The sequence below is a fragment of the Vespula vulgaris genome, chromosome 3 (genome assembly GCF_905475345.1).
Source record: "Vespula vulgaris chromosome 3, iyVesVulg1.1, whole genome shotgun sequence".
Lineage (NCBI taxonomy): Eukaryota > Metazoa > Arthropoda > Insecta > Hymenoptera > Vespidae > Vespula > Vespula vulgaris.
The window spans coordinates 5,247,102-5,261,187 of NC_066588.1; the positions used below are offsets into that span (position 1 = coordinate 5,247,102).

A 14,086-nucleotide genomic window follows, 5' to 3' on the forward strand; every position below is an offset into this window, starting at 1 on the left:
AGTATTCTTCCAGCTCATTGTAGAAGAATGGTAAGTGCGGGGAGATCAAGCGCATTCCTTCTCTCGTATATATGCACGTTCAAATGTATATGCTTCGTTTCACCTTTCAAAACATTCGTTGAACCGCATCCACTAATTTATGACGCTAATGAATTCTTCTTGAGAAAGAGCTCCTCTTTATTACCTTGAGATATTTCCTAGAGAAATCTCGTTTATGATGTTTGCTTCCGAGTGAACAATGAGCAAGTCAATAATTTATAATTCAAGTATGTAGCATACACTACTACTAAAGAATTGAACAGTTAATACATAAAAAAAATGTCAGTATGAATAATAATATTCATAAAAATGATTAAAAAATATGTTATAATTGTCTCTGCGAAAATAACCTTGAAATTTAATTTAATTCATTATCTTAATTTAATAATAATAAAATTAATTAAACGACGAGATGCACGTGTCGACTTTATGAAGATATTTTTTTTTATTGCTAAATTACGCGGGAAAATATGAAACTACGAAAAAAGAATTAATTCTTTACACATGCGCATAAATGTAAACTGACGTCAGCCTTTTTACTCTTCCTCTTTATCTTATAATACGCTGAATAGAACGTGAACATATATATAGTAGAATAGAATATGCGTAGTAGGAACATGGCAGCTGTTTTTTGATTGGCTGTTTTTTTTTGCGCGGGGTATTTACTTAATTTTAAATACATCCGTTGATTTATGTACATATATTTTCAAAGAAATTTTTAATGATGAAATAAAAAATTATTTTTTTTATATTTTCAATATTTTTCATTTTTCTTTTAAATACTATCTTTTTGTATTGTTAAATTATATGCTAATATTTGCAATTAACATTTCTGACTTTTCTAAGAAAAACTATAAAAAATATAATTATATCTATTTTAAACAATTTTGTTTAAAATAATTACGAGAAAATAATGCTTATTCTATATTGAAGTTAATCGATATGGAAAAGAATATAACCGTTGATATTCACGACGCAAAACGTTTGAAGAGATAGATGTAAGATGTGCGGTCGAGGTGCATGGTATGCAATTTTGTTTTTAATTGATTATAATTAACTTAATATAACAAAAAAATATTTAAAAATTACATTTCTATTTCAGTACTTTGTCGAAAGAGAACCTGTCTTGTGCTTGTGCATACAAAAATTCTTCAGGTGAATATCATAAAGTACCATGGATGGATAACAGTGAATTAGTTTATGTTCAATCTTGCAACATAGGTCCAAGAGATATTGTTCCTTGTATTGTTGCTGGTACACACTTGAAAAACGAAGAGGAAAGACTTCTTTGTCCTATGTTATGGGGTATGATACCACCTTGGCATAAGGTTAGTTGAAGTATATCTATATTTCATAAAACTGCCAAAGATTAATTCATAGCTGAGTATATTTGTTTCTTTTCTGAGATTAATTTAGAAAATATAATCTATAGGGAGATTATAAAAAACACACCGCTTCTACACATAATAGTCGTCTAGATCGAATCTTAGAATCTAAACTTTATGCTACACCATTGCGAAAAGGATTCAAATGTATCGTGCTTTTTGATGGATTCTACGAATGGAAAGCTGGTGAGAATAAATCACCGAAACAACCATATTATATCTATGCTAAGCAAGAATCAGGTATAAAAGCTGATGATCCTAAAACATGGTCTAACGAATGGTCCTTGGAATCTGGATGGAAAGGATATAAACCTTTAAAAATGGCTGGAATATTTAATACATTTGAGACTGTTGAGGTACATATGAATATTATATATAATATTCATTTATATTTATTAAAGAACAACTACAATCAACATATTTATATTGCAGGGAAAAATTGTATATAGCTGTTCAGTACTTACCAAAGATGCAAACCAATCTTTGTCTTGGTTACATGATCGTACACCAATTTTTCTAGACGAAGAACAGTGTCAAGTATGTCTATACAAGCACAGTTATAAATAAATATAAATCGTTTAATAATTTATATATATATTTTTTTGTTTTTAAAACAAAGATATATTTCAATGCATTCTATTAACAATCAAATATTACAATTATTATTAGCTGTGGTTGGATTTGGAAGTGTCGCCGTATAAAGCTGTAGAGATATTAAAGGAACAAAAATTAATAGAAAAATTTTTAAGTTGGCATACAGTTTCTACACTTGTGAACAACGTATCTCATAAAGATGTAAAATGCAGAGAGCAAATAGAAGTGAAGTATGTATATGCATAACATTATGTAATTTTATCTTCATAATATTATAACAGAACATGCATGCTTGAACGGATAAAGTAAGTAACATGTCACAGTATTGATTCTGTAATTGTATTATATAAAGGGAGAAACAAAAGAATAGCTCTGCAGTTTTTATGGCTTCCTGGCTGAAAAGAGAATCTGGAAAATCTAGCAAAAAAAACGATACAATGAGCAGTGATTCTATTGAAGAGGAGATAAACGAAGATGAGATACCTGCAAAAATAACAAAGAAATCTTAAATCACTAATAGATACTTTCCTAATATTTTCTAAAAATCTCAAAATTGTCCTGATATTTTCTTATAATAAATCTCTCATTTTAACGATATTGAGAAATTTTACTACATTACGAGAATCGTTGTTGTAAATGTTTCACGAGAACACGAAAACAATTCGTTCAGTGTATAATTTTTTTCCCTATATATCCTCTTCTAACGTGTCAACAATAAGTAATAAACGGAGTTAAATGGCGTTGATTTCCACGTATTCACAATATATGACATTAGAAGAAACGAAACTACGTACTAGGATTTCTAAGGAAAACTATATATCAATGCTTTGAGCAATCTGCTTTTAAATCAATGTTCAACGATTTCGAAATTACTTGTCGCGGGCTTCGTCAATGTATTGGTACGATAGAAAGAAGTAACGAAGGTGCTTCGTCGAAATACGGTCTTCCTCGTTCTTTTCATCTTACTCCCTCCCACTCTCTCTCTCTCTCTCTCTCTCTCTCTTTCGCTTTCGCTCTCGCTCTTTTAGCTTTTCGCGAATTCAGATGTCAGCACTGTTCGTTGCACTACAGTTACAACGACGTCGATGTCAACAGTGTTCGGAGCAGTGAGGGAGTACGTTTGATCTTGATCGTGTAGTAAAGCGCTTGGTGCTGCCGGTAGTGATATGGTTTTGCGTTAGTGACTCATTGTGGAAGGGAGGAAACGCGAGTGAGCGCGTCTCGCGAAGGTATTCCGTAAGGATCACCGTGTTCATTCGTTGGTTCGTTCGTCGTTCGTTGGTTCGTTCGTGTACATAGTTTAGACGGTGTAGAAGCGAAGGGTAGCCTTCGCGCGAGTGTCCGGCTCGCGCATGGCATCCCTTGCCGGTTGAAACGCCTTTTTAACGAAAAGGCGAGAGTAAGAAAGGAAGGAAGGAAGGAAGAAAGAAAGAAAAGAAGGAAGGAAGAAAGGAAAGAAAGAAAGAAAGAAAGAAAAAAAGAAAGAAAGAAGTTAAAGCGAGAAAGAAGGAAGAAGGAGAGGGAGCGAGACAAGAGCGGGAGAGAAGGTATCGCGCGCGAGCGGGGCCCAGCCTCTTGGCGTGCCTCCTCTCGTGCTTCCTCTCGCGCCTCTTCTCGTCGTCTTGTCGTTTTCGCCACGAGCGCCGAACGCTAGTAAGAATTACGAACGGACCGACACGATGACCGACAACCAAGAACAAACGCGCGAAACGGCGATAAGTAACGTCGAAACCGAGTACCTGGAGATCACCTCGAAGGAAGCTTGGCCGATTCTCTATCAGGTAATAAACGCGAGAATTCTCTTTCTCTTTTTCTCTCCCCCTTTTTTTCTTTTTGCTTTCCCTCTTTCCTCTCGTTCTCCCCTTTATCCATTCATCTCTAACCATCTAACCATTCTTCCTCGCTCGTGTCGTCTTTTCCATTACTCTTCTTTTTTTTTTTTTTTTTTTTTTTTCTATCACTTCTGCGAAGAAAAAATTGCGAATGATGACTACGTGACGAAGACGAGGGCGAGAATAATAAAAACATGTTAACGATAATTTCGTTCAGTAACGAACTTGTGCAGCCGTCCGTATCGTACGCTGACGGAGCATTTTGTCGTCGTGTAACCAAAAACCCAGACAGATCGCATATATTTTTAATTACCGGCCAATTCGAGGCCAGTTTGACGGTCACACGATGATATCGCGCGTTACCGTTTGTAGTTAAAGTTATTCGTCATGGTACGACGTTCTTCCGATCTTAAGTTCGATTTCCGTCCTGAGAGTTACGTGTATTTTGTACCACGGAAGCATTGCTGTATTCGTCAACGTCAATGTCATGCTATATGTAGGATAGAATGAAGAATAATTGCTTCGAGTGGTAAGGGCTCCTCTATGTTTTCATCTAGTTCTTTTCATTTCTTATCAACCTCCCTTGTTTCCAATTAAATTTCCAACCATTATAAAATGTATTTGATGTCGTATTTGTCCATCGATTAGATTTACGTTATGAATTTTTCTATGGACAATGTCATTAATATGTATTAACGTTAACGACTTAACTTTGACAGCATATAAGAAATGAATGTGGTAATTATGGATACACGTATAATGAATCGAAGAAACGACAGAATAGGAACTTGAATCGTTACAGAGATGTGGCTCCTTACGATCATACCAGAATTGTTCTTAAAAGGGGTCCATGTGATTATATTAATGCCAATCTGATACAGGTATATATATGTATATATAAAGTAGTTGATGGTTATAAATATTCAATGATAAAACTATGAATAGTTCTACGTAATTTCATCTTAGATGGATCGTGCACATAGACAATATATTCTCACACAAGGACCACTGCCATCTACTGCTGGTCATTTCTGGCTCATGGTATGGGAACAAAACAGTAAAGCTGTATTAATGCTAAATAAGACAATTGAAAAAGATCATGTTAAGTGCCATCAATATTGGCCTCTTGAAAGTACAGAAAGTACAATGGCTTTCCCAGATGTTGGTCTAAAAGTAGAGTATATTAGTAAAACAGAGTCGTCAGATTATACCACAAGAACATTACGGTAAAAGAAGTATATATATATATATAATTTATAAGATTAATTATATCTTTGACAAATGTACCTATTCTTTCTTTTTTTTCCTTCATCTTTTTAGAATAACAGATTTGGAAACATTGGAAAGCAGAGAGATCTTGCACTTCCATTATATTACTTGGCCAGATTTCGGTGTGCCACAAAGTCCTACAGCCTTTTTACATTTTTTAGCAGATGTAAGACAATCGGGAGTATTAAATCAAAACGTTGGTCCACCTGTTGTTCATTGTTCTGCTGGGATTGGAAGATCAGGAACTTTTTGCTTAGTTGATACATGCCTTGTTTTAGTAAGTCGATATACTTATTTTAAATATCATATGCAAATTTCACTATATTTTTGAAATATTCTGTATGAATAAGTATCTTAGAATTTTGTTCATTGATTTCTTATAGATAGAAGAAAATGGTTTAAATTCTGTAAATGTACGGGATGTTTTGATGGAGATGAGAAGGTCTAGAATGGGTTTAATACAAACACCTGATCAATTACGATTTTCATATGCTGCCATTATTGAAGGAGCAAAGCAATTGCCATCCAATAACGTGGTAACTAATACCAATTCGCAGTAGCACAGTGCTATTAGTTATGTGTGATTACCAAATGAAGTATATTAACAAACAATATGGTCTTTTCAACTTTGATATACGTTTTCTTCTATAGTAGCAGTTATTGTATTGTCTAAATAACGTGTCTGTTAATATTTAACATTCTAATAGCATTGATCTACTGTGATATTATATAATGACTGCTTTTTTCTAAATTAATTGTGATTTACAGAATGTCGACAACAATGAAATAGTAACAAATCATTATGATGTTGTTAATAACATCAGTAACTCTTCAATAGAAGAAGAAGATGAGCCTCCACCTTTACCACCTCCTAGAGGAGAATCTTTACAACGTAGCATGATAGCTGAGTTAACTGCTAATACAAATACTGGAAATGGTAATAACCTTTTTATTGATATTTTCAAAAAAATGTATGAATGTTTCGTACAATGTCCTTTTATATTTAATAGCAGATGAATTAGGTGGACCACCAGATAAACCATTACCTAGAGAACCATCAATATGTACACAACCATCTACAAGTCCTCCTCCTACAAACTCTACATCTATTGCAAACAAACTTCATGAACAAAATTCTGATGGTGCTGTATCTTCAGCTGACATTGTCAACGATAGTGAAAGTTCTTTTCATACAGTTAGTCCTCCGTCCAGTCCTGATGCGTAAGTTTTCTATATTATTATGAACAATGAATTAAAATTCACATGCATAAACATTATTGTATTAATTTCATTGTTATTATTTCAACAGAAAAAGTGAACTACGTCAACGCAATCGTGATAAGAAGGAACGGCTGGCTGCACAAGTTCGCGAGATGAAACGTCGCCAAAAGGAAGTCGAAGAATGGCAAAAACTCAAGAGGTCATTATTTAAGCCCCTTACAATAGGCATAGGTGCAGCAATTGTTGGTGGGGGTGTTTTAGCACTTGTTGGCTACTTGTATATGCGTGGTTAGAATTATAAGATTACAAATAGTATCACTTGTATATGAAATTGCAAGTGACCAGTGATACTAATATGATGCACGTATTTCGAGAACTCTTATTCTCAATGCAAGATTTTTACATCTTGATCCTTATCAGTTACTACTCTCTTTAAAGTTTAGCTAATTAGAAAAGAGAATCGTGTGAGAGGAAGTAAACTATTAATGGTAACAGGATCATCTGTCAAAAAATAGTATCATAAGTGATACTCGGCGATCAACTTCTGATGATCGTATTAACAAACGAAGGTAATATAACATATGAATATGAGTATGATTAATCACAAATTGCGAGTGCAAGATGTGATATTTGAGCATCAGAAGAAAATAAGTAGATGTTAGGGAAAACTGATCAATGAAAAAGAGCTGAAATTTTCAATTTGTATTTTTATATTGCGATTCATTCTATAAATATTTGAGACTAGAATGCATGTCCATTTCCAGATTCCTTGCATAGATTTCGTCATACCATGTCATGATTCATTAATCAATTATCCAGATATGCTCTTGTACAAATCTAATGGAAAGGTATAACGTACTTTCAGAGAACTATTTCTTAACTTTTATAAGTAATGTGTTACGAGAAACTTGAAATTTCGCGTTCAAAAAGTTCTTCATTTATATATAAATAGCATAAAAAATATCGGATACATGCATTCTTTTCACGTTGATTCAGTTGATTATACATTTATATTGAAATAGCAATGAACTTTTTATAAATAATGTTTCTTTCACATCAATTTCATATCATCGATAGTTACACAATTCTTGTAAAGTACGTTTCAAGTATAAATTAATTTAATTCATTTGAACGCGAAGTATAATATTAAAATGCAATTATTGCATATGTTAAATACTTATTGCTATATCGCTGTTTTTTTTTTTTCTATTTAGTATTCTAACTAATAAGGAAGTAAGATTTACAGGAGAATTTTATATAAAAAGAAGCAATTTTTTAAATAGATTAGATCTAGTGAGATTCAGGGTACGAAAATCATGAAATTGACAAGCACCTCATTATCTTTATAATGTGTAATAGGTACGCTTGTGATAGAACTAGAAATTGTTATAATAGTCACATAGTAGCATCATAGATGTTTTTTTTTAAATATTTGCCATTAATATAGAGTTTGCTCTTTCACCAAAATGTTTATAGCAAACGAAAAAAGGATTAATTATTCGACACCACGTAATGAAGTCGAAATGTTGCGGAAATTAATCGAAAGAAAGAAAAAAGAAACAGTTAAAGAAAAAAAATCCAGCTAACAGATATAAAATAAAGTAGCAATATTCACGTATAATCAATTCATAAGATATAGATACTATATTGATTGGAATGAAAGTTTTTCACATTTATAACACACGATAGTCATTTTTCTCTAGAGTATCGTTTGTTTAAAATAATGATTTCGCTCAAGTCGTCTACCTGAGGCTATATGGTAGATAACTTATATATTTCTATTCCAAAAAAAATATTTGTGTGTATCTGATAAAATACTTATCCTTTGTTAGAAAGTATTTTGAATTCGTTCTATTAGATTTTATATTATAATTTCATTTCATTTCGTCTTTCATTCGCATCATAATTTACGAACTTTAATGATAACTGATTGATTCATTTGTTTCTATTTTCTTCGATTTTACACAATAACATTCCTCATTATTATAGAAGTATAACTTCAAGTTTTCTGAAGTTATAAGCAAAATCTTTAAAAGATACAAGAAATAGTGGGTTCAGAATTCATCTATAATGCATTAATCGCCCATTGCTTATTTCTTCTTTGTTTCATGACATACTTATTTGGAGAAGTACGTATTACGATTAGGAAAATTAATGACGTATAGTAGGAATAACTCTTTCATTTTAAAAGAAATTTGGCAAACTGAAAGGGATATCTCCACTGTATGTCATTAATGTTCCCAATTGTATATATCAATATGATATAAAGAGACTTCAGTTTTGTACGCAACTTTCTATTGATAACTTCGAAAATTTTTTAAGTATTTGAGAGATTGTCATAATGTATTTATAATTTTATCCTCTTGCTCCTACTTTTTATAAAAAGACCATACGGTATATGAAATGAACGTGGTCATTTAAACCGATAATTGAAAGTCTTATTGAAAAATATAATGTATTTAAAGAAAAAAATTTCTGTAGAAAGACATTTTTAGAAACGTACAGAGCAAGGGGAAGACTGAGTATGGCTAATAACTTCTCAAAAAAACAAAAAAAAAAAAAAAGAGATGAGTAAAAGAAAATAGAGCATCCAGCTCATATTTGTATATCGAACTATACTATACGTATATATATATATATTTATGTGTATATCTATATGTATATGTATACGTATCCGTAAGTCATGAAGACCTTGAAAAAAGGAATTTGGATCGTATTTCAATTAACCGAAGTTGCAAGAGTGTGTACTTGATATATTGGTATGTTTTCTGAGCGTGACCACTTGAGAGAGCTTGTGTAGTATGTGCGAGAAAGTGCATGCGTGTGCGTGTTTGTATAAGTGTTTTCACAAAGGTGTATTTTTTACTTTCATACATTATTAACGTTGGAATACGATCTCTGAAACTATAGGAACATTAGATTTAGATGGACGCGTGTTCATTTTCCATCTTTACAAGGTACATAAATGAGAATACATAAGCATGTATGTATCTATGTATAGACATGAATACATAAATGAGCATACATCTTCTATTCTGTTGTAATTCCACATATGCATAATCAAGCTATATTAATTACACAAGTGCGCTCATAAGTGAAAAGGAAAAAAAAACAAACAAAAAGAAACTATTATAATACTTACTATCAATATTTTTCTTGTTACAAGTTGTGTACATCTGTCGATGCTAACAAATAATGTAAATTGTACCATCATCAAATTAGAGTTTAGTTTATGAAAGTTTGTCGTCATTTCTTCTACACTCTTAACTACATATTTTCAAAATACTTCTCTTCTCTTTATATTATTACATAGAATAATATATACAATAACAAAATTAAACACTTTATAATTATCGTACCGTATAGAAATAATATAGAACACTATCTCTCGACGATATTTAACAAAAGGTGGAAGAACACGCGTACTGAACTTTTTACTTTCGGTCGATTTAAAAAGACTGACGACAAGTACAGAAAAGGGGATACGATGAACATTTTATGCCTTCAAATTTTTCAAATAAAATAGTCAACGATAAGAGCCTAGTTAGCTAACGCTCGAACTCATTGTTTGTATGGAGAAAAAGAAATGGAAAGATTGGCAAGAAACAAAAAAGAAAAAAGAACAAGTAGGCGGTTGGTTACTACCTCTGTGTTGTGCTTAGGCAGAGATGATTTTTACGATCAGGATATGCTTAGAAGCACGGTGCTAATTAAAAGTTCCAAAAACTGGTATGCGCTTTAAACGTGTCTCTGTTGTACGTTTGTGTGTATTGTACGCGAGTATGTATGCATGTATGTGCGTTTGCATGAATGATAAAAAGATATCGATAGTGATGAATACTAAACCGAGGACATTTCTTTTTCATTGAAAGAAAAATAACACGCAGTGGAAAATACATAGAAAAAATAATTTTAAAAAACCAGAAATGAAAATGCTACGAGTGTGAAAGAAAATTAGCATGTGAGTGAGAGTGAGAGTGAGAAAGAAAGAGAGAGAAAGAGTGAGTGAGAGAGTGAGTGAGAGAGTGAGAGAGAGAGAGAGAGAGAGAGAGAGAGAGAAAGGGGAAGGCACCGTTGTAATTCTCAATTGTAACAGATAGTAATATGCCGAACACACAGAAACATGGTTAAGTGCCTACTCGTAAAAAAGAAACAAGTGAAACTTTGAATTACAAGCAATTATTCTCTGGCAAGATAGCACATTAAGAGGACTATACAATATTACGATTTATTGATGGTAGAATAATTTCCGATAAAGCGAATCGTTTTTATTACCCGACAATACACAAGTAGATAATAGCGATAGCATATCCACCATTCTTGGATCGTGCTAAGCACCGATATGTTGTCCGTATTATTATAGAAAAAAAAAATTATAAAAAAAATACAAAAAAAAAGATATTCTAATCAAGAAATAAGAATGCGATGAATTATCGACATCGCTTTGTAAGCCAAAAAAACAAAACAAAACATACGATTTCCTTCTACCGAAAGATATATTAAAATTATCTTTGATTTTCAATAATATATGTCATATATACAGAGGTAGAAAAAGAAAAGGGCAAACTGGACAAATAAATAATAAGCCTCGTGTCAAAGATTATACGGAGGTAATCATAAAAATAATATAAGAAACATCTTAATGATCGGCTTACACATAATCTCTATGTATAGTGTACCGTACTATTAGTATATTACGAACAGTGATTATTGATAATACGAAGTAAAATGAAGGATGAAGTAAATAATAATAATAATAATAATTAAAAAATAAAATAATAAAAAAAAAGAAACCGGAACGCGCGTGTCCAAAATTGAAAGTGACGTATAATATAATCATTGCTGTGAACCGTACATATTCTGAATATTTCGTCCGTGCAATTAAACTAATCCATTAACGTATAATGTATCATTAAATATCTTTTGTTTATTTTTAATTCTCTCTCTTGCACGTAGTATAGATATAAACATACATTTAGTGATACAGTATAAAATTGGACAATATGGCGCGTGGACGGTCAATATACGAAATAAGAATACATTATATATACGTACATGTACGAAGCATCGAGGAGAAAAATCAATGTGCTCGATAGTATCTCATATATATTATCGTTTATTCTATTCTGTGTTTTTCTAAATTTTTTTTTTTTTTTAACGAGAGAAGTAAATGATTTTACATTAGAAATCCATACCTATGAAATGATGATGATGATGATAATGATGATGATGATGATAATGATGAACGGTCGATCAATATAGGAAAGATTTGTTAATACTTTCCTCACGTTATTTTATTTCACCCCTCATCGACGAATTATCCGATAAAACGGAACGAAAAAAAAAGTATTAGGAAATCTCGTCGTCCTTTTCAAATGCAAAATTAGTGACATTAGTTACTTCTGCGATTTTTTTCTTGCGTGTGAATGTGTGTGTGTGTGTGTATGCAATCTGTGGATTGTTTGTATGCATATTATGTGTTTCCTTCATTAATTATTACTATTATTATTATTATTATTATTATTATTATTATTATTATTATTATTATTATTATATAAAATGTTCACATATACTACTAATCTTTCCTCGTACCATAACTTAGAGAGAACTTCATCTATTGATTTCTTTCAGATCTAAAAGCGAAACCGAAAGCAGCGAAAGTGTTCACGAGGAGGCCGAATCTACGATCTAAGTAGAAAAAAAGAAACCGCGCGACGAGCAATAAAAAATTATAATATATGTGCTCAACCTCGCTAAAAACTATTTGTTTTTTTATTTTTTATTTTTTAAACCTTAAAAAAAAAGAAACAAAGAGAGACAGAGGCACATCGGCGCTGGTATTTATTGAAAAATTTCTTTTTTTTTTTTTTTGGAATGCATTGGTAGTATAATAAATTACTTTGTTTCTTAATATGATTCACCAATGAGCGTATATATTTTCTCTCTGCGTTTTTATCATTGACTCCTTAGACGAATAAACAAAATGATTACCTTAGGGAACATATTCTTACCCTCACAGATAATACATTATTCTAACAGAATCTGTAAATGTTCCTCTCATTGTCAAGGATCGTTCTATCCGTCGTTCATAACAATTAAACGTTTCCGCGATTAGTTTGGAAATATCTAAATAAGAAGAAAAGTTCTAATGAATCCTAACGTGCCTTTTACTTTCATAACGTATCATCTACTTTATTCGTTAAGGCAGATCATATATTTGTATGAATTATTGGAAAAGTCTTGCACGCCTTGATATGATTACTTACATCATAAATAGAGACGAGTTGTTAAATTATTGGCTAATAAAATATCTACGTTAATTAATTGAACATTTTCATTACGGTGATACCGATCGTCCACAAAAACGAAGCATCATCAATGGAAATACGAAATGACGGGGGTAGAGGGTGGAGCTATAGGTTGGTTTACAAACGAAATATGCTGGGAGCTGATGTGATAGAAAAGCCAAGTTTTAAAAAACTGTAATTATTATTAATCGTAATAATATGATTATTGACAATGACGCGGCTATGTGCACATTAAAACATCTTATTCGTATCTTACAAGACCAGCTTTCTTGTACACTATATACAATAACTAAATATTATACTCATTTGCATTATAGTAAAACTATGTATATATATAATTATTAAATTCATTGTTATTGTTGTTATTATTATTATTATTGTTATTGTTGTTGATGTTGTCATCGTCATCGTCGTCGTCGTCAGCGCTTTTTTCTGCTGTTTCTATTATTATTGTTATTAGTATTATTATTATTATTATTATCATTATTATTATTATTATTATGATCAATATTAATATTATTAATGTTTTTTCTTCCTGTTACTATTACTATTCATTATTATTTATTTATTATTATTAGTAGTAGTAGTGATAGTAGTAGTAGTAGTAGTAGTAGTAGTAGTAGTAGTAGTAGTAGTGTAGTAGTAGTAGTAGTAGTAGTAGTAGTAGTAGTAGTAGTAGTAGTAGTAGTAGTAGTAGTAGTAGTAGTGGTAGTAATAGTAGTAGTAGTAGTAGTAGTGTAATAGTAGTAGTAGTAGTAGTAGTAGTGTAGTAGTAGTAATAGTAGTAGTGTAGTAGTAGTAATGGTAGTAGCAGTAGTAGTAGTAGAGTAGTAGTAGCAGTAGTAGTAGTAGTAGTAGTAGTAGTAGTAGTAGTAGTAGTGTAGTGTGGTGGTGGTGGTGGTGGTGGTAATAGTAGTGGTAGTAATAGTAGTAATAGTAGTAGTGTAGATTCACTATTATTATTATTATCGACATTATCAATACTAGCGTTCTAATTTATTTATTTTATGTGTAAGAAATGATTAAAAATTAACCAAACGTTTATTATTTAATTCTGTACAATATAGGCTCTTAAAACTTCACTTATCGCTGAGGAAAATTTACATAGAATAGAGCTTTAAATGTATAAAGTAAGATTTGGAAATTCTTATATTCGAAAGAAATCGTAGAATATTTAACTGCATTTACTGCATAGTTCTGCGTTCGTTGAGGAACGCACGTGAACCGTTACATGTGTCAATAAGCAAGCACAAAATATAATGTATGTTAGAATACCAAGAGAATTCAGTATGCTTCGTCAATAGTTTTCAACAGAAAAATATAAAATGATAATGGTTTGTATATATATATTTTTATATATATGTATATGTTATGTATATGTATGTATATATACATATATATGTGTGTACATATATATATGTGTATATATATAATTTTT

The 14,086-nt window shown here is 31.5% G+C and overlaps 2 protein-coding genes across 6 annotated transcripts; both read left to right on the forward strand.

The window, feature by feature from the left end:
* Positions 1 to 970: 970 nt before the first annotated feature.
* On the forward strand, positions 971 to 2,615 carry LOC127062512 (abasic site processing protein HMCES). Of its 2 annotated transcripts, XM_050990884.1 has the most exons (7): positions 971 to 1,062; positions 1,142 to 1,194; positions 1,261 to 1,367; positions 1,472 to 1,780; positions 1,857 to 1,961; positions 2,094 to 2,248; positions 2,371 to 2,615. In XM_050990884.1, the coding sequence occupies exons 1-7, from the start codon at positions 1,043 to 1,045 to the stop codon at positions 2,525 to 2,527; spliced, it is 906 nt and encodes a 301-aa protein (XP_050846841.1). In that variant the 5' UTR covers positions 971 to 1,042; the 3' UTR covers positions 2,528 to 2,615. The 2 variants fall into 2 exon arrangements, with proteins under 2 accessions (XP_050846841.1, XP_050846840.1); XM_050990883.1 differs by having other exon boundaries at positions 973 to 1,062; positions 1,142 to 1,367.
* A 462-nt stretch (positions 2,616 to 3,077) lies between these two features.
* LOC127062509 (tyrosine-protein phosphatase non-receptor type 2) lies at positions 3,078 to 12,664 on the forward strand. Of its 4 annotated transcripts, XM_050990874.1 has the most exons (9): positions 3,080 to 3,799; positions 4,570 to 4,731; positions 4,817 to 5,076; positions 5,171 to 5,396; positions 5,503 to 5,655; positions 5,888 to 6,056; positions 6,130 to 6,340; positions 6,429 to 6,539; positions 11,972 to 12,664. In XM_050990874.1, exons 1-9 carry the CDS (start codon positions 3,698 to 3,700, stop codon positions 12,030 to 12,032), a joined length of 1,455 nt encoding a protein of 484 aa, XP_050846831.1. In that variant the 5' UTR covers positions 3,080 to 3,697; the 3' UTR covers positions 12,033 to 12,664. The 4 variants fall into 4 exon arrangements, with proteins under 4 accessions (XP_050846827.1, XP_050846829.1, XP_050846830.1 ...); XM_050990870.1 differs by having other exon boundaries at positions 3,078 to 3,799; positions 6,429 to 12,664; XM_050990872.1 differs by having other exon boundaries at positions 3,078 to 3,799; positions 6,133 to 6,340; positions 6,429 to 12,664.
* The last annotated feature ends 1,422 nt before the right edge of the window (positions 12,665 to 14,086 follow it).